Source organism: Silurus meridionalis, chromosome 12, assembly GCF_014805685.1.
Source record: "Silurus meridionalis isolate SWU-2019-XX chromosome 12, ASM1480568v1, whole genome shotgun sequence".
Taxonomy (NCBI): domain Eukaryota; kingdom Metazoa; phylum Chordata; class Actinopteri; order Siluriformes; family Siluridae; genus Silurus; species Silurus meridionalis.
The window spans coordinates 13,323,721-13,343,828 of NC_060895.1; the positions used below are offsets into that span (position 1 = coordinate 13,323,721).

The window sequence follows — 20,108 nt, forward strand, 5'->3', positions numbered from 1 at the left end:
TAATAATCCATTGCATATTAGCACAAAATACAATTTATTTAAATTCCTGTGATGCTACTCAGGAACAACTTAATGGAGAACACACAACTTGCTATGCTATCAAAAACTGAAATACAAACCAAGTGTAGAAGGTCACATTTTCTTAATCTTCCTTTAGAATAAAATCACACAGCTCAAAATAAAATTTAAATCATAGTCAAATATCAACACAGCATTACACTAACATCATGGTACTTGCAACTCATTCTGTGCACCCAACATCTCAGCATAAGGGTCAGAATATCCTAAACCCAACAGTCTAAAAACAAAAACAAAAAACTCTAACTTGCTAAACCCATTAATACTGGCTTTTTCTTTGTGAGCTTCCCTTTAAGAAAACTACAAAAGACATTTAACAGGATTATGAAATGCAAGTGGCAGTGCAAGTAGAAGTCCATTCACAGATTGTTGCCCTTTCACATGTTCATGTGAAAAATGAAATTACATTTTGACAATAAGAATTATTTTAGCACTGTAACAGCATCATTTGGCTACGCAAAAGAATGCTTCGGCTCTGGACAAGTACAAAGTTTATGCCTACCGGACAAAAGGGCACTTACACAGGCTGTACATGATGGAGGCATATCCTCCTCCTCCTAAAAAAACCTTAAGTTTGAACCTTTATGCCTTGGTATATTATAGTCACACAGACACAGATTTTAAAAGGCATTTTGGTGTTACTAAAAATAGAATACATAAGCAAATGTGGCATCCTTTTGTAGAAGTGGAAACTTGGAGAGTATAGAAAACATTTCAATGTTCTATAGCCATCAGGGTTGGTCATTCTGTATGTTTAAGGGAATATAAATATTTTGCAAAAGATATGAAAATGATACATAATAAGCCAAATTCTTCTCGAACCATAAATAATCAAAAGGAAGAATACATCTTAAGTAGCTAGCACAAATTGAGATTTTTTTTTTACCATTATATAGGGGAAAATAACTTTTAATACTGTTTTTTTCTTCAGTTTTACATTAAAAAAAATCATATATTACCATAGCGTTCCTATATTAATAGTAAAGTTGATATATTGCAGATAATAATCATAGTTACAATGCTGATTTAGAATTCTAGTCCAATCCTGTGACTAGGGAAACCTGTGTGTGTGTGTGGAGACTGTGTGGGCGGAGTCACAAACGACTAGCTCGCACATCATCGTGGAACCACAGAGGAACTGTCTGCTACGGGTTACTCTGCCTTTACCACGGACACTTGAAATATACCAGGTGACAGGAAAAAATCTGAAACGTAATAATCACATGTTTATTATATGTTCAGATATACGTTGGTGGAAAATAATGGGGCATACTTCCAAAATAAGAGCACACCTGTTATACTCAGTATAGCCAAACATTTGTAGATAACTGATGGTCACAACCACAATCATTGTGCATTACTTATTAGTATTTTATTTATCAAATAACAAATCTAATTCTGCATATGATGACTAATTTTAATCCCCAACTATACATGGCCATATGAGTGCACCTAATCTAACCCAACACTGGCACAGCACCACTCTAAGGTCAACATTTTTTAAGCTTTTTTGTTAATACACAATTAAAACTATAACTGTACAAAAGAAAACGCATTCTTTAAATGTACCACTTGAGAACCAGTAGAATCCTTTCAGTTTCTTGTAATTTCTGGTTTAAATTCATATGATTGTTGTTTCTTTTGTACATTTCTAATAGTTAAGGGGAAAACACATTGGAATGAGGTTTGGCAACAACGTCTTCAGTTTGTGTATACCAGAATTCAGCAGACTGTATCAAGAAATGGCAGTAATGTCTTGCCAAACAAAAGGTTTCCCACATCAGTACTTCATGCCCAATGTAGTGTGCAGTTTGTTTAATAGCAGGCTGAAGTAAAAGACCCAAATGACCAAAACCTCTATAAAATCAGTGACATGTCATAATGTTACTAATGAATCTTAATTTAATATGGTAACAAATTGAACAAGAAATAGATGTACCAATAAGACAACCAAAAAAGGTGTAATGTCAAGTGTTCTTTGCACTCAAAAATGTTTATTAAAAAACTAATCAATTGTATTGCAACAAAGATTTTTCTTGTTATTCTGCATTATTTAGTTTGTTCTGTGATAATGTAATAAAACTATAAACCATATTGAATGAGAAACTCCAGGTGTTTGTGTGGTAATGTACACAGAACCAATATTAAATATTTATATAAAATTTTATATCTAAAAATTAGCCAGAGAACAGAGAAAAAAATGTAAATGTAAAAATTTCCCCCAAATATTAATTTGCCAGAAGAAACATTACAACATTCCTTAAATTGTGGCATGACCACTCACCATGAAAGTGCTTCCCTGTGATGTCGTTCCTCTTCCTGCAATCTTCTGAGCTGACTCTCCTCCTCTAAATACATATACAAAACACGAGTTGTTATAGTGCCTGGCTATATAAATGGCTGTAATCAGAAACCAAATATAAATATTCTTACCGCAGGGGTTTCCTTCCACATCATCCAGCAGATTGGCAGTGGAGTTGGCAGTGCCTAGTCTGAGAGACTGTTAAGGCAAGCACACTATTATTACATCAAAAAATATTCATTTACTGAGCATTAATACCAGGGTGGATAATCTGTTACAAATCACATATTACAATCAATTCACTAGAATAGGTACACTAAAAGAAGGGTAAGACAGCAATTAAAAATAATTTAGACCTAAATAATATCCCAGTAATACCCAGCTACTCAGCTCACAATTTTGTGTAGGTTAAACGGATGAAATATAGCATACACTGAATATGCAACTGTTTCTATTTACAATATTGAAGGTTTGTTTGAATTTGAACTGTTTATGGTTTTTTTGGTGCAACAGATATCCTTGTCTCATCACACTGCTCAAAGCTAACAGGTTCGAGCCTGAACTTTGCATATTGCCTGAGTGAAGTTTCACACTTTTTCCCTATAATTAGGTGAATTTCCCAAGTTTCCTCCAACCTTACAAGAACATGCATTTAGGTGGACTGGCTACTAAAAACTGCCACTTGGTGTAAGTGAATGCACAATTGTTTGTTTGCTCGGTACACTGCAATGGACAGACTTAGTGTTCCTGGAACAGTCTGTGGATTCACAACATCCCTGACCAAAATAAAGCAGTTGCTGTAGATGAATGAGTTTTGTTGTTAGCTTATATATTTATTCATTTAAAAAATGTACAGTGTTAAAAATCTGACTTTTAAAGGATACGAATGATGTCTCAGAAGGGTCCTTCTTTTGGCCTTTCTTCGTTTTGTCTTCTCTGAAAACCCTCGAGCGATTTCAAACAGTTTCTTCCTGGTTGCTGTGGAAGTGAGGTCTCAATAACATTAGAAATGGATCATATGCTTCTGGAAATGTAATATCTTTAGCAAGAATATAGTGTCTTACATTTTCCCATGTGCTTCAGTTTGTCTCTGAACAGAGCATCATCTGACACTACCGTGCATGCCTCGAATGACCCAGGAGTGTAGTGGACACCTGTCGTGTGGTTAAACATACACTGTCACACACTGTATCTACTTTTAAATATCTATGATGTCACAAAATTGTACAGGTATGTAAAAAAGTACAAACACAGCTAAAGGACACTTACCTGTAGAGTTACCAGCTGACCTAAATTTCCTTGATTCATATTTCAGGCGATCTAGAAAGGCAAGGGGAATGCTGTGTTAAAAATGAAAATTAAGTTTTAACTTAAAATGGTGACACTTGTTATGACGACAAAATCTGAAATAAATAAAATAAAATAAATTAATTAATTAATAATAATGACAAAGTGCTCAGATACACAAACTTGGAGTAAACATTACCAAGTAAACCAGCATGCATTAACTGCATGCACGCATTTACAAGAAATGAGTTACTGTAAAACATTAATTTGCAAAAGCCTGAAATTGGACCATCAGCTGCTTTTTTTTTTTTTTTTAAAGCAAAACCTACTATCAGTATCAAAGCTGAACTTAGCCTTAAACACTAAAATTGGATTTTGCTTGTTGATTTTCTAATAACTAGTAATGTTTGCTATAAATATGAATAATACAAATGTGGCACTTGGGTAGAGAATACACTTGGTTTTTATCTACGTTGCCATCATGCCTGTGATGTTTTGAATAACTCATGAACAAACATGCAGTGTGAGCTCACTTACTATTATACAGCTATTCATGTAGCAATTGTATGCAGTTTTTAAAAAAACAAATTTGACTCATATTTGTTTTATCACTACATCTATGCAGTGTGTATTAGGTACTTATGTCACAGAACTTCTTGACTGATTTTACAGGGACAATCATAAAACTCACTTAAATTGATTGTAGATTTGGTATAGCATTTTGAATAGAAAACAAAACTATTTATATTCTGTCAAATCATTTATAAGCTATAGTCCCAGATTGTGACAATGTACAGCAATAATAATAATAATAAAAAAATAGCACACAGTGCTATCTTTTTTGGACCACTGGACTTTACAGATCTCCTCAATTTACATGAAGTTCTGTCCCAAGATCTCATATAAGCTGACCGATGTCCATGCCACAGCATGATCCTTTAAAAGTTCAACCATAATGACCCTTTCTTCATGAATCTCACTACAGGGAGCGTCCTTAATGTAACACCCTGCTCCGTTTAAAATCAGTGAAAGAGGTCATTGTGAAAGCAGTCTTATATTGTACACCTCACAGCACAATTAAGACATCACACCTCGTTCCAATGCGACGAGAAACTCCCGATTGCGCTGCAGCTCCTTCATGAACTCTTCATTTTGAAGAAAGAGAGCGATTCGCTCATCTTCCAGGTACTGTTTGAGTTTGCGTTCCTGCTCAGAGGCTCCTGATGCTCCAGCAACACTGGCAACTGGCTGAGGCAGTGATGCCATGGAGGACGATGGCTCCTGTATGCTGTTTTGAGAGGTCTATTAAAAACAAATGTAATAAATATATAATACAGAATAGGCAGTTTAAGAGACAATCAAAGGACGTGCATTTTTACTGAAGCAAAAATGTTTATATACAAGGTATCCCATCAATATTAAATAAATAAAATACCAGGCGAGGGTAAATGTCCAATTTTGCACCTGAATACTGTCTGACTGCTGGGGCAAGATCCGCAGGAAGTCATCAGGCAGGTTTCCAAGTAAAGGTGGGTTCCAGTTCCTGTAACCGCGCGTGTGCTGGTGTCCTGCTGAGGGCTGGACTTCAAACCTGTAATACGTCATTGATGTGAGTTTCACTTCACATTTGAAGAGAAACAGGCCCAACTTTTTGACATACTTAAAAAACATGACAGTGACCACAGTAAAAAAACAAAGCAAAACAAAACAAAAAAACTTACAAGCCAGACAATACCTAGGCATTCTAGGGACCCTGAGCCACATTTAGTCTTTAGCCTGTCCTTGTCCAGCCTATGTGAGTTCAATCAAAAATTCTAATTCAGAAATCAAATGTAAGTAGAGTGTACGCTGCGCAATCAATACTACTGCATTGCTTTTATTTAGCAGGAAACTCAGTTTGCATATGTGCATGTGTGCCTATACACCTTCACAATAACGTGTAGAAGAACGGGTGTCTACAAGAGATTCCGAGTTCACAGTTAAACCCCAAATAATGACAGCTCACATTAAAAACAGAAAAAATGATTTTAACTAGACACGGTTTCCTAAGTATTTATTTACTGAAGTCAAAGTGTGCTTAGTTTGTAAAGTACCGATCGCTGTGCTTAAGGCCTATAATCTGAATCACGACTACATGACTAATCACATAGAGAAATACAAGATTTTGACTGATGCAAAGAAGACATGGACAATGAATGTTTTGCTAAATTAGCTACAAAACCAAAAACCTTTTACCAAGCTTCACACAACGAGGGATTGAGCAGTCAAGAACAACAAAGAAATAACATTAAAAGTAATGTAATAACTAAATGCAGTATCATGTATCAAATAGTTTCATGTTGTACTATAAGTATAATTTGTAATGACTTACAAATTATAGTATTGAAGAAGAGTCTACCACTTGCCAACAACAAAAGCAAAGCTAATAATTAAAGTGACATCGTCTTGATGTGTTTTATATATATATAAAATGTAATGTGTCAAACAGTGCCTTTGCAATAGCTTGTTACTATAGCTTCTCTTATGCACATCTTCTGTACTTTAGTCTGTTGAGCTACTCATTTAAATTCATAGGCACCTGTAACACAGCTAAAGTGATTTACATTGGCAATGATTACCAAAACCATTTTATACTGACTGGAACCAGCAGTATGTTTCCTGAACACCAGGGGTCATCAGTATTGAAAGAGCAGTAATATTTATATAGTATTATCTATCCCTATTACACACAGAGCCAAATAACTTTTATTCTGAAGTGAGAACTATAACATACAATGGTTTATAGAATTTCATGTTACTATTACATATTTACGTAACCTTGATGCTTCTATTTTTTTTATTTTTACCTGGGTGGAGGAGTGGGAGGGGCATTGGGATATTTCCTGTCATATATGTGCATGTCGTATGTGGGTGGAGAGTACACTGGAGGTGGCTCTTCATCGGAGCTGTCTGGTTCAAGGGTCCGCTCCATAATCTGACACAGATAAGGCATAAAAAGGATATGGCATTCAAATAAAATAAAATAAAAATGTACACACACACACACACACACACACACACAGACAGACAGTTTATATATATATATATATATATATATATATATATATATATATATATATATATATATATATATATATGAATGAGAGAGAGAGAGAGAGAGAGAGAGAGAGAGAGAGAGAGAGAGAGAGAGAGAAATAGAGATATAGAGATATAGAGATATAGATAGATTGATAAGAAAAATAAATTAACAGGTAAAGCAAGAGTATAACATTGGCTGCATTTTTCTCTACACTTACCTGTATTTCCAAAGGTTGAATGTAAATGAACCAACAAAAACTCTCTAAATACAAGTCTGAAATGCATATTCTAGAGTAATATGACCTCATTATAATTATATTAAGATGTTAGAGATTGAAACTACATTCAAAGAGGCAAATCATGTGATCTTAACCTTGGCTCAGTGTCTCCCTACCAAGGTTTTAAAAATAGAAGAATGAGCCAAACAAAGCATAGTTTAAAGATGAAAACGTATGAAATAGCTGTAAATATTGTACCATGTATAAAAAAAAAAAAAAAAAAAAGAGTCTGAAATACTGTCTAGCTTTTTGCCTTCTATTTCATGTTATTTCTGCCTAATTCTAATTTCATCTTCTGACAGTTTTATCGGTTTGTGATTATGTCTAGTTCAGTAGAATACTGAAGCGGTGGAAATAAGGCAGGACTGTAACCAGTGTTTCTGAAAATAATTTTAGACTGACAAAAGCAAATGCTGCATGTGAGCTAGAAAATATGGATTTGATTTGGCATCACTGTAAAAGATCCACATGCATGTTTTACGCAAGAAGCGTTTACTGGGTTACAGTATATTTATTTGTAATATGTTTTTTTTTACTTAAGTAGTAATGTAGTAGCAATATTTACAAAGATATTAAAATTACAACTGTCTAGGTGTGTAACGGTACACGTTTTTCAGTACAGGGCTTTTGGGTTCGGTACACACGTGTCTGAGTTCCCTCTGCAACGTATTAAGTGACGGACCGCAAGTTTGTTTAGTCACGGCCTCGCACTTTGAGTGCATTTTTAATTATTAAAATTATTACATACACAACAATGTCAGGAGTATATTTAAAAAAAAATAATAATAATAACAATAAATAAATAAATAAATAAATAAATAAATTCCAAAAACTAAATATATTTAATAATGTTAACTGTCACTGTGGTACTCATTTAAGATTTGTTTCACGCAGACAGGAAAACGCAAAAGAATACATGGCGCATCTTGTTACCTCGGGTGGGATGCTGTCATCAGAGTCTGAGGAATCATCTGATCCATTGTCGTCGATGCTCATCTGCAGAAGCTGGTCAATGGTGGCATCTACAGCTCCATTGTTGGAGCGCAGCACACACTCAATCACTTCATAATCCATGCTGGGAAACATGGTCTTAAAGTCTTCCATGGCCTGGTTGAACTCTAGCCGTCGCACCTGTCTGTTAGGCCTACTGTTGTTTAGCTCTCCTGGGGCCGATCCTCCACCTCCTCCTCCTCCTCCTCCTCCTCCTGTCCCTCCTGCTCCCCCTCCTGCTCCACCTCCTCCACGAGAGCCGCCACTGCTACTCCGCCGAAACAGACTGGTCATCTTGACCAACTAAGGCACCAAGGAAATGATGGCACAAACTCCAACTTTTTGCTTTCTTATATCCACTTGTATTTGTCTCAGAGCAAGACAGCTTTCGAAGCCTATTCAGTCCTTCATCTCTGTGCAAGTAGGTTAATCCACTGGGACAAGAGAAAGCATATTTCTTCCTTTTCTGCTTTTTAAACTGCATCCAATATAGCAGTATTGGAGACACTTCAAGGGGAAGAATGACATTCAGCACATTGCGGATGATAACTCTGGAACTTTTCAGTGAACTTATGTTTTCATCTGGACCTATAAAGGCAGAATGAAAAATAAAATTATTAAGGAAGCAGTCAGCAGAAGGGATACTAAAATTAAACCAGAAGGCTTTTGGAAATGTTTTTATTTTAATATCCAATTGGTTTGTTCAGAAAAGTTAATTTTAAGGTTCCAGTCTATAGACTGATCGACAAACTGCTACTGAACAGAAGCTTTCCTCTCCAGACAGTGAAGCAGATGGAAAGACACTAAAAAACCAACACAAAAAAAGCCTCTAATGAGTCACTCTCTCCACAAGCTGATAAAACAGCATGAAAACTGAAAAATGTGCAGATAAATGTTCCCTGGGGAGAATCACTTTAGTGACTTTTACTTGGGAAAGGTATAAAGCAATTGACCAAATCAATGTACTTAAGTGTACTTAATAAATAAAACATTTTAACCAGATGTTAAGTTTGATGAACATGGCTTCCTCAAGCTGCAGTAAAGTAGTCAAATAGCTTGCTGTAAACATTAAAATGTTTTAAATAAGGGTTAAGGTCCTGAAATGTTTTAGAGGTTGTACACATGACAAACAAAAATAGATCCATTGTCAGAAAGCATGCATGCATGCATGACACCCTCAAGGTCTACAGAAGTAGACAAACATGCCAGATCAACTGTGGAACAGGCCATACAGCTATAACAGGAGCAAACCAGAGCTTTTGCTTGGGTGGAGCAACATTAATAATGACACAACTTTAAAAAATAAATAAATAAATAAAGAGCTATCACAGTTGACACGGTTATTTTATAGCTCACTAAAGTCATCCAGTTTAAAGTCAACTTAATGCGAGTTAAATAACAGGTTTAGAAATATCTTTGTTTGATACAGTTGATGTGTTTCCGGTCACCAGCAAGGTGCACACAAAGGCCCAGTTTACTAGAGTTGTCATTATTTGGGAAAACATTTCCAGCCCAAATACATCTCAAAAACACATGAATCTCCTGAATCTAGCCACCAATATTCAGAATCTGGAAGAAAGAGACACGTTTTTCTTCCTCTTTTTTTTGGCTGACACAAGGTCACACATTTCTGGTAGATGGTTTATAGGTAGATGGTTCAATTACAAAGTCCACTTTACTAAACTTTGAAATATACTTTACAATTGTTAGGATCCTGTGCATCATGGACAAAAGCTCTGCACTTACACTTTAAATATGTTTGGGAAAATTGATTTAACAATAATTGCTTGCTGCTAATTTTTCTTAATAACTATATAGAGACACGTGGGGCAGTAAGTGTGCTGCCCCATGATTGTACAACATTTTGTCGTCAAGTACAACAAGAAACACTGTACAACAATTAATTTGTAGTAATTATAGACATATTTTAGACAAAAACAAAATAAGGCTGTTATAGCAGGTAAAATGTGTGTGTGTGGGGTAAATAAATAAATGGAATAGACTAAAATAAAAATGAGTACCACTTGTTTTTCCATGGACACATTTGCCAACTGAATATAAAAAAAAAAGCATACTTAAATAAAGGTCAAACAACAGTGAGGGCGTTTAGCAGAGGTAACCTTAAATGACACTGACCCAGATTAGTAAGAGGCCAAACCAATGACAGTGTAAAACCAATGTGACATTAAAACACCACATAAGCCTACACCTTAAAGGCTAAGCGCTAAATTAGTGACATGCACATTTGGTAAGGAAACCACTATGATGGGTGGAGGAAAAAACAAACAAACAAGAACACCCAAAACTGCATGGCACCATTTGTCCAAAACATATTTTAGCAAATAAAACCAGCAAACATAGTACTGTCCAGAATTTGTACAGGTACAAGACAAATACTGGACATCAAGTCATAGCATGCAAATATAATTAACATTCACATATATTATTCAATATCATGTTTTATATTCTGCACATTACAGATTTTAGTAGTTATTGATCATATACTAAGCCCACAATTGAGTTATTTTACAAAAAGTGGAAGTTTCTTAAACAGCAGCCTTAAAATAAAAACTGTACATTTAGATTTACCTTCACTTATCTAACATAACTCCATCTGTTAAATCCTATCCACATCCTGAAGATTAAAAAACTACAAGAAAAAACCATGAGAGCATGCAAAAGTCCAGTGCAATTTCTTGAAATGTTGCTCCCCACTCATTTCAGTCTCCCTCTCTGCCCTCCCTCAGTACTGGGTAGAGAAATCCCGGCTCTTGAGAAACAATAAGCCAGGCTGAGCTGAAGCCAGGCCCACATGGCACCGCCAGGTCCCAGTGTGCCCTGCCAACCCTTATGTTTGTGATGTAAACAGGATGCAAAATAAGAATATGTAGTCTGTGTTTTGAGGTTGTGAAGCAAGCTGTGAGGCAAGCTGCAGTTGCCTGCCCATGCCTGTGGCTTCAGAGCTGTTCTGGAATCAAGAGATATTGTTTGAGATCATTTCTGAAGTAATGGCATGTGAAATGCATCTAATTAAACATTCTGGTCAGGGAGTATGATACCTTCACAACACACAAAGAGAGAAAGGCTTACAAAACTCAAGTTTGATTAAGATATTTTATATAAGATAAAAAGTTTATAAATGATTTAAAAGCAATTCCAATTAGATTTTTTATCTAACCTCCTCAAATTGGTGTCTACAAAATTACACTTAATTTGAGATCTTTTAACGTGTAGGTAAATTCAAGTCTCAATAAAATACTCTTACACTTTTTTTTTTTTTTGCATTTCATGCTTTCCCCCCCCCAAATATGAAGATTACAGTTCTTCGTCTATTATGTTTATTTCAACCAGGAAGAAATGATTGTCCCCTGTAAACAGGAAATGAAAAACAGGATGCCAAAGACCACATTAAAATGTAGAATGATTCACACCACATGCTCACAGATGTTCTGAATGTTCTGACCACCTGACCGTCATGTGGGCCTACTGTATAGAACATGTCTTTTTACCAGCACTAAGGGACCCAAACATGCCTGTGGGAATGCCCCTGTAAAAGGAAAGTCCATTAAGACATGGGGTACAAATTGACCATCTTTAAATGAACTGGAACACAGGCTGAACCCCTGATCACTTTACAACAGTGCCTGAACTCAGTACTCAGTAAATGCATGACTACAAATCTCCATAGACACTGCGAAATCTATGGGAAAGAATTCCAAGACTGTAGATTATAATCCATCATAAAAAAGGACAGCAATTGTAATGTTTGTGGAGACATTTTGCACCTGTCACACACTGTATATCTGAATGTTATGTGGTCCTCCGCTGTACTGTTGAGATCGTTAGGTACAATTTCACAGTCAGTGACCTGTTAATAAAAAACACAAAAGGGGGTGTGATCCCTTGTACCAAGTGCTTCATTGTGCCAATGCAAAGCATTTTCTCCACTGTAATTCATCTGTAATGTGAAAAGAACATTTTGTCTTAAATAAGTAAAGTAACAGGAAAAAGGAGCTTTGTTCCCTTTACAGTAAAGTTTCAGATTCTTTGTCTTGTTGTCTCTCTGTCCATTTGAGATTTGCTGACTAAACAAGGGGAACCTACATGATATCTAAAACTCACCAGAATGCATTTCAAGTGCCTCCACTACAGTTCCAAAGCTTCTGCTTTTAAACAGGACATTAAGTGTTTCGATGTTTAAACCCTTTTTTGATCAGTGGTGAAGCTTAGAAATCTTTAAGTTGTCAGCCAAGCGGTGTCCTGATATCAATGTGAAGTTGGTACTTGGGTAGAGCTCGTTTTCAAGAGAGATGTATGTAGCGGTCATGAAATATCACATCTGATGAATGGGACAAACAAAAACTATTACAAATACAAAACACATTCAGTACCTGTTTTATCCTCGATTCTGAGTCCATGTTGGGAGCACTGGAAATGAGGGAGAGTACACTCTAGACTGGTTGCCAGTCAAATGTATGCACACCTATATTCACATCTACATTCAATTTACCTTGTCCAAACAACCTACAAACAACAATTGCGAGTGGCCAACGCTACACGTGCCAACTCCAAGCTGTCATTTATTAATCATAATAGTATAATTAAGCAATTTAACAAGAGTGCTTTTTTCATGAATATCACTACAGCTACAATTTAGTTTTTAATCACAACTGTGCTTATATCAGTACAGCAGTAATCTTGCTTATGCAGTATTATAGAGTAACTGAAACTTCTGACAATAAGGTCAACACTTGCTAGGTATATATCTAGCATTATATTATATATATATATATATATATATATATATATATATATATATATATATATATATATATATATATATATATATATATATATATATAGCTAGACTTCAGCCTCACAATGACAGCTGTGGTGTGTTTGGGGAAGGTTAGCTAGTACGTGGGAATTGAAAACTGAACAAAGTGGAACACACACATACATACAAAAAGAGAAATATTAAATGTTAAGTAAACAAAATACCCCTTGCATATTTGCCGACAAGCCATGGGAAAGTCAATGCCATTTAATGGCAATACAATGGCCAGTTTTTACAAAAATAAGCAGTTTCAGGTTATTTTTCCACAAAAGAAAGTAACGACTCTCCATCAATACCCTAACTATGCATATTGATTTTTACTAGCACTTATGTGATAACATTACTACAATGACCCTCAACCTCTTAAATTTTGACACATTGCCAAAACAGTTTAAATACAACATGCTATTCTCACTATTACTTTTCAGAGAAGAGCTTAATAGTAAATCTCTAATCTTTTTCATTGTTTATGCAAAAGTGGTTAACAAACCTGCTGCATTGCATAATTTATCAAAACGCATAGCTAAGTACAAAACTTAAGGAGCAACAAGTTGAAATATATGCATTTCAGCAAGACTGATCAAAAATTTCTGAAAAATATTTATTATTATTATCCACATTTTATTTTGGATTAAATATTTACTAAATTAATAACTTCAAAAGAAAATGACAGAAAATTATGCAGCTCTACAGCAGGTCAGAGCACATTTTCAGTACAATAAGCAATAAAGTTAGGGAATGCTTAACCTTTAAAATTAATCTCAACAGCCCAGTTAGCCCATCTTACTTAAAAAAGGCAAGATTTAGTGTGTGAGAAGGAAAAGAAAAAAACATCATATCCTGTGTGAAGGCTAGCAGTGGGCCATAAGACTTTGCCAGATGTTGGAGTGTTTAATTTCATGCAGACTTTTTCAGAAACTTTGCCAACATCACCATTAACCATCAATATCCCGGATGTACATTTTTTTTTAATCTAACTTTAACCTTAATTATGGTTTATGGCAATTCAATCAGCACATATTGCTGTTATAAAAATGATAGAAAAAATGTAAATTGGGCTGGGATACAAATTGAACTTAATCCTCTTAAAAAAAAAAAACTAAAGCTTTGAAATCATATTTCACAATTACAGCACAAACCTCTAAGGAACAGCAATACTCAACAAAATTGTTCCAGGCTCAACAAGTTCATTTTTTTAACTTTAATGTTGATTCTAATGCCATTCTATAGTTTTTAAATGTGGTGCCAGGGCTTATTCGCGTGCTACTTCTTAGCTGTGAATAGCACTCCTTCCTCTTGCCCTTGCATCTGCAAACAAGCTGTAGATCAAGATGTTTCAATGGCAGTCGACAAAATCAGAGTGGATATGGTCAGTTTTCACATGCCTACACCAGGGCACCATACAGATGTGCTTTATCAGACAAGCCGGTCACTTACATAATGTCCACGTAAGCAGGCCCAATGCATGGCATCACATTCCATTCCAAAAACGGCTCAAACTGCACATGTGGACATGAACAGGAGGAGTGAGAAAAATTCATCTTTATCAAAACCATTTAAATGTGGTATCTACTCTAATAAACATCTCCAGGGCCTAAATTCTGTTTGGTGTCAAAAAAAGATATATTGAGAAAGCAAGAATTATAACAGACAAGAGGCGAGCGAGCTTGCTGGGCTATAAATTCCTCAATAAAAGCAGAAACTATGAGAAAAGGAAACTATTAGCAGGAACAGAGCAGCAAGAGCAAGAAACTAGGGAGAAACAGAAACAGGAACCTTACATAATACATTGCACAATTCTAATATGTATTTATTTAAATTTGGGTACTGTGCGAGATTTCTTTGTTGCCTCACAGAATGACTGAATGCCAAAACAATATTCAACAGCAAACTGATCACGCCTTCAGATTAGAATTCAGTAAAAGTACAGGCCAAAGAAAGAATAGCTTTAACTAGAAAATACATAAAAAAAAAAAAAAAAATACAACTGAAACAAAAAACAGCAGAAAAACACATTAACTGAATATGGACACAGAAGGTCCTTCCTTACTAATCATTACATGCTCTAGCTTGTTGATTGTCTACAGTATTTCAGTCTAAGTGACTGCATAAAGAGAGAGCTAGGAGATGTAATATAAGATCCTACGTGAATCCTAATGCATTCCTATTTTTAACAATGGAAGGTATATGATGTTATTCTAGATCTCAGTTTTACCTGACATTAATACGAGTTTGTGAATGCTGAAAATCTACCTAAAAGGAAACCTTACTAAAATAAGCAACTCGGCATTACATTATTTTTCCAGACTAACTACATAACATAACATATGTTGTGTGAGTCAGCATCAAGAATGTAATGTTTAGTACAAATCCTTTTTAAGATAATGCTGATGTCATTGCCGTTGTGTGTGCGGTTTGTTCATTTTATTTTGCACTTACAGGCCACCACAAAAAGAGCAGTCAGAAGCAAATATGTGCATGTTTACTAAACTCGTGAACAAAACAGGCTAACTGGGAAAAATCTTGGAAAGCAGACGTCGGATTCTCCACACTATTTTTGACACCCTCCCCACAGACCATGCTGCCCCACTGTATCCATTTGGCATCCAAGCAAGAGCTATCTGACTGCAGAAAACAGCCAAGACAGAATACAATTGAGTCAAAGCTGAAAGATTTCACAAACATATTGCGGAAAAATTTCACAAACAGCCTTGCAGTTATTAATGATCTAAGATAAGAAAAATGCACAGAAAGTCTTGGAAAACTGGCTGCCTGGTGTATTACAGGAAAAAGAAGAGTGTAAGAGGATACACTGACTTACTGGTAATCCCTCCTGTGCCTCTGATTATTATTTAAGAAAGTCTTAGCAGTGAATTCATTTTGCACATTTCTTTAATTAGCCCCGGTGTGAAAACCACACTTCCGTTTAATCTCCATCCATGTCCTCATTTGTCTACTGATCTTTTCCATTTGAGCAGTGCAGTGAACTAGCCATTTTTTCCTTCAAGTGGCACACATTGGCAATGCCTTGATTCAGTAGTATGAAAAAAAAAGAAACCCAAGAGAGGTGTAAATAACCATTCTTGTCCTCGCCTATAAAAGAATCCTTCCAAGTAAACACAAACAAAGCTGAGAGGGGATGGAAAAAGTCCCAGGATTGAAGTAGATACTTAATAGGAATTAGATTTAAGGCTAATCCAGAAAAAAAGTCAAATATTTATAAATAATGCTCCAGAATTCTACAGGAAAAAAGATCAAGGTGAGCAATGACAAAAAAAAAAAAAAGATGTGCTGATTAAAACTTTGGATCAAGAAAAGAGGCAGAAGAGATGACAAGACAGAAAATGAAATGATAATGCAAAACTTAAAGTGAAAAAAAAAAATTGTTCAGGTGGTTTAAAAAAAAAAAAACAATAAATCAAGGACAATGCTTGCCTCAGCGTGGTGTGCATGACAGACTTGAGCACGTATTCCTTTCCAGGAACTATCATTAGGTCTATATTGGGAGAACACAAAGAAGCAAACTAATCTTTAGTGAACAGGGAGGTTATCAAAAGGGTTCCACCAACATCCTGTTCCTGTCACAGGCATACTCAGAGGAAAAAAAAAGCCTTCCTTAATGTCCTTTACTGATTTTTGTCATGGATGGTATGCATATGGATATGGAAGCTTTTCTGACTGCCTTTATCCGCACAAAAAGAGGGTCACTAACCGTATACAAATCTACGGCCTTCAATGGGGAATGGGAGTGGCACCAGCTGTCTGTCTAACAAGACCGTAAAAGACCTCATACATTTCTATTGCACTCAAAACAACTAAAATACAAACATCCTGGTCATATCTAAAACAAGATTACATGTTATGGGCAATAAGAGAAGTATGACAAAATCTGTGAAACTATTTTAACTGTGTTTCCAAAAATCTTTGGACTTTATAAGTGGCAGATTTTCAATGCATAGTATTTATGAATAGGAAAAAGTGACAAGGGAATAGAGAGTGTGTTTATATCACAATAGAGCAAAAAAAAAAAAAATAAATAAATAAATAAAAAAATAAATAAATAAATAAATAAAAAAATATATATATATATATATATATATATATATTTGAAAGGATAATATTTACATCAACAAAAAGTGGGGGGCAAAACCAAAGACAAAATAGAGTTCTGAATGACAAAATAAATGCAAATTACTTTTCATGATTTATCAGTTACATGAATTAAATCCCACTGCACATCTGTGTCCATCTTTAAGTGTTGTTTATATACACAACAGCCTACAACGTATCTATATTGTAACATACAAGCTAGCATTAGCACCCAACCGGGACATGGGCTCCACCCCAAACCACTCCTACCTCCTAATAGAAGTGCACTACAAACAAGTATACAATCATGTCTACTGCATACTACATGGGGCGCCTTATATCCAATGGGAAAGTATTTAGGATAAAGCCCAGGGGGGGAAAACGGGGAGATTTGTTTAAGGGAATACGCTGTAAACTGACATGTGCTGCCATTTGACGTACAAGATAATGAAGCTGAGTGTAAACAAAATACTGTTACTGTAAATGACGAGTCGGTATAATTGTTTAGGAGCGGATTAAAGAAGCACAGAGGGTCAGTGAAGTGAAGGGAGGCCGCACTACTCAAGTCGGACAATTACAAGGAGCTGAACACATGCACGACTCAGAGCTGAAAAGAGTCGCGTGTTATAGTTTAATTATAATAATAATACAAATAAATATATAACTCTGTTTAGGTTTCAAAAAGTCTGTAGTGATAACACTAATAATTTCCGACACGTCGGGAAATCCTGGGAAGAATAAAATAAAAGGTTAGCAAGCTAATATCTGAGCACTGTTACTTACTGGGAGAGGGAGAGAGAGCAGCTGGTGAGCGGCACGGCGTCAGCTTTCCGGTCTGCCGTAAAATATATTCACCGAGAAGCCTCGTTTCCTTCTGAGCACTAAAGCTGCACAGAGAACTGGGATGGGTTTAAACCTTCACTCATACAGACTGTGTGTGTGTGTGTGTGTGGTTCCCATTTCTCGACATTGTGGTGTGTGGGTGTGTGCGCGCGCGCGTCGGTTGAATCAGACCCAGCAGAAGAGACTGTGGGGGTTACCATCAGACTTTCAGAGGAACAAAGGAGCAGACAGCTGCCTAGTGGACACACACGTCAAATGCATCCCTGTCCCCAAAGTTAACTACACCACGAGATGTCCTTTGTGCTGAGGACATTATTGTCAAGGAGAATTTGTACTGCTTAGGGAGAAATATTTATCTCTATTCTTTTTCTGGCCCTTTTCCCACCTTGACATTTTTTTTGAAGGAACGAGCTGGAAATTAGGAACAGGATGTGAGATCATGCTGTGATGACCCTCGTAATTCCATGTGATGACTAGACCCTCATAGCTCCATGCATTACTTGGACTTTATTGTATATTTATATATCTATATCTGTCTTATAATAATAGTTATAAATTATATATATATATATATATATATATATATATATATATATATATATATATATATATATGGCTGCAACCAACGATTATTTGTAAATCGATTAATAATCGATTAATCGGACGATTTATTGATAGACGAAAATTATTTATCTAGTCAATTCATCAGATAAAAACTAAATAGATTTAAATAAGTTGTTTTGCTGATTATAACTATAGAAATCCCTAATAATGTCTTTGTTTTAAAGTTTACTTTAAAAAATACAAAATTCACATATTGAGAATAACTATCTTTAATTTAGACATTTTAAAGCTTATAGTGGCTGCTTGTATTCGCCACTGAATAAAAAAATTAAATCAAATAAAAGGCTATTGCAACTATTTATCGAACAATTCTGACTTTTTTCCATGCAAAAAAAAATAAATAAAAATTTATATTTTTTATTTTATTTTATAAATAAAATTGTGATTCACATGTGGCCACAGAAATAGCCACTCAGTAAAAAGTAGTTGAGTAATGTCCAGATTAGAACACATCCAACATCATGTACAGTTACTTGCCTAGATAAGTATTTAATTATGTATGTAATACAATGTATATCTGGACTGAAAGCAGTTAAGTGAAATATCTATGCCCAAACTTGTTTGGTAACTTGTACTAATCTATTTCAAAGTACACATGAATTTAGCTTGACTAATGTCTTCATATGAACTTCAAATTAAAGCTAATCAATTAGCATTACTTTATGGACTGGTTGGTTGTGTAAGTTATGCAACATTTCTGTCTATTATTAGTAATAAATAAGTGTTTTAAAGATACATTTTCCCTTCAGCATCTTTGACTAAACTCCTTGTGCAACTTAATAGAGTTGTTGCTATGTCCAGGAAACAGGACCTTAAAAAGTATATAATGAGTTATTGTTTGAGTGAGCATAAAAACAGTCACAAATGTATTCCAGAAGCAGCAGTTTAATGCTAGTGTGCTAAGGACATTTGTACAGTACACTGAGCAGGATTACTGCTTTTTTTTTTTTTTTTTTTTGAGATCTGACATCTTACCCCTAGAAGAATGAGCTGGAAAATAAAACAGGATCTGAGATCATGCTGGCCAGTGATAACCCTTCTCATGGTTCCATGCATTACTTGGGGCTCAAGTAACCCTTCTTTAATTTTTTCATGATTAGAATGTTGTTTTATTGTATATAATTATATAGAACTTTATTTGTAACAAAGTTATCCTTATATAATAAGTGTGTACTGGTACAACTATATAATGTTTCATATGATAGCCAGGACAATAATTACATAAAACTTTAAAAGCAAGTATTTATTTTGACATACACTCAATGTCTCTAGAGTTTATACAGCGTGGTACAAAATAGAAATAAAAATTCTGCAGGCAGAAACACCCTGTTGATGAGAAAGATCAGAAGTGAATAAGCAGTGGTCCAAGCTGAAAGGATGTCTACTGTAAATCAAATAAATGCTCTTTACCACCATGGTGAATAGAACATTTTAGGAAACCACTCCTGTCAGCCAAGAACAAACCATCATATGCACAGACTCACCCAAACAGGGCAGCTATAACCTGGAAAATATATATACTTGGATTATTATTTATATTGCCAAAACACATTCCTGTGAATTATTCCTTGGAATCATGTATGAAACACAGACAATTGTATTAAAATCATGGTAATCAGAGTAAATTTAATAACATGACTCCATGAAACACCAGGTCAGCATTGTGAATAAGATTAATGAGCAAGAATGAGTTACACATCCA

The 20,108-nt window shown here is 35.2% G+C and overlaps 1 protein-coding gene across 2 annotated transcripts; it reads right to left on the reverse strand.

Moving 5' to 3' along the window:
- cuedc1b (CUE domain containing 1b) lies at nucleotides 1-17,919 on the reverse strand. 2 transcript variants are annotated; one of them, XM_046863528.1, is made up of 11 exons: nucleotides 17,723-17,919; nucleotides 7,957-8,601; nucleotides 6,514-6,641; nucleotides 5,132-5,258; nucleotides 4,759-4,969; nucleotides 3,650-3,700; nucleotides 3,445-3,534; nucleotides 3,265-3,358; nucleotides 2,512-2,570; nucleotides 2,363-2,426; nucleotides 1-1,283 (listed from the first exon to the last, which is right to left on the reverse strand). In XM_046863528.1, coding segments are annotated over exons 2-11 (1,176 nt in total). In that variant the 5' UTR covers nucleotides 8,308-8,601; nucleotides 17,723-17,919; the 3' UTR covers nucleotides 1-1,282. The 2 variants fall into 2 exon arrangements, with proteins under 2 accessions (XP_046719484.1, XP_046719485.1); XM_046863529.1 differs by lacking the exon at nucleotides 17,723-17,919 and adding an exon at nucleotides 10,603-10,771.
- Between the last annotated feature and the right edge of the window lie 2,189 nt (nucleotides 17,920-20,108).

Excerpts from the sequence above, each read along its gene's own strand:
- cuedc1b (XM_046863528.1), bottom strand. The coding sequence starts at position 8,307 with ATGACCAGTCTGTTTCGGCGGAGTAGCAGTGGCGGCTCTCGTGGAGGA. Across the intron at positions 5,259-6,513 it reads CCTCCCACTCCTCCACCCAG|GTTTGAAGTCCAGCCCTCAG; the intron begins GTAAAAATAAAA and ends GACGTATTACAG. Across the intron at positions 2,427-2,511 it reads TGTGGAAGGAAACCCCTGCG|AGGAGGAGAGTCAGCTCAGA; the intron begins GTAAGAATATTT and ends ATATGTATTTAG.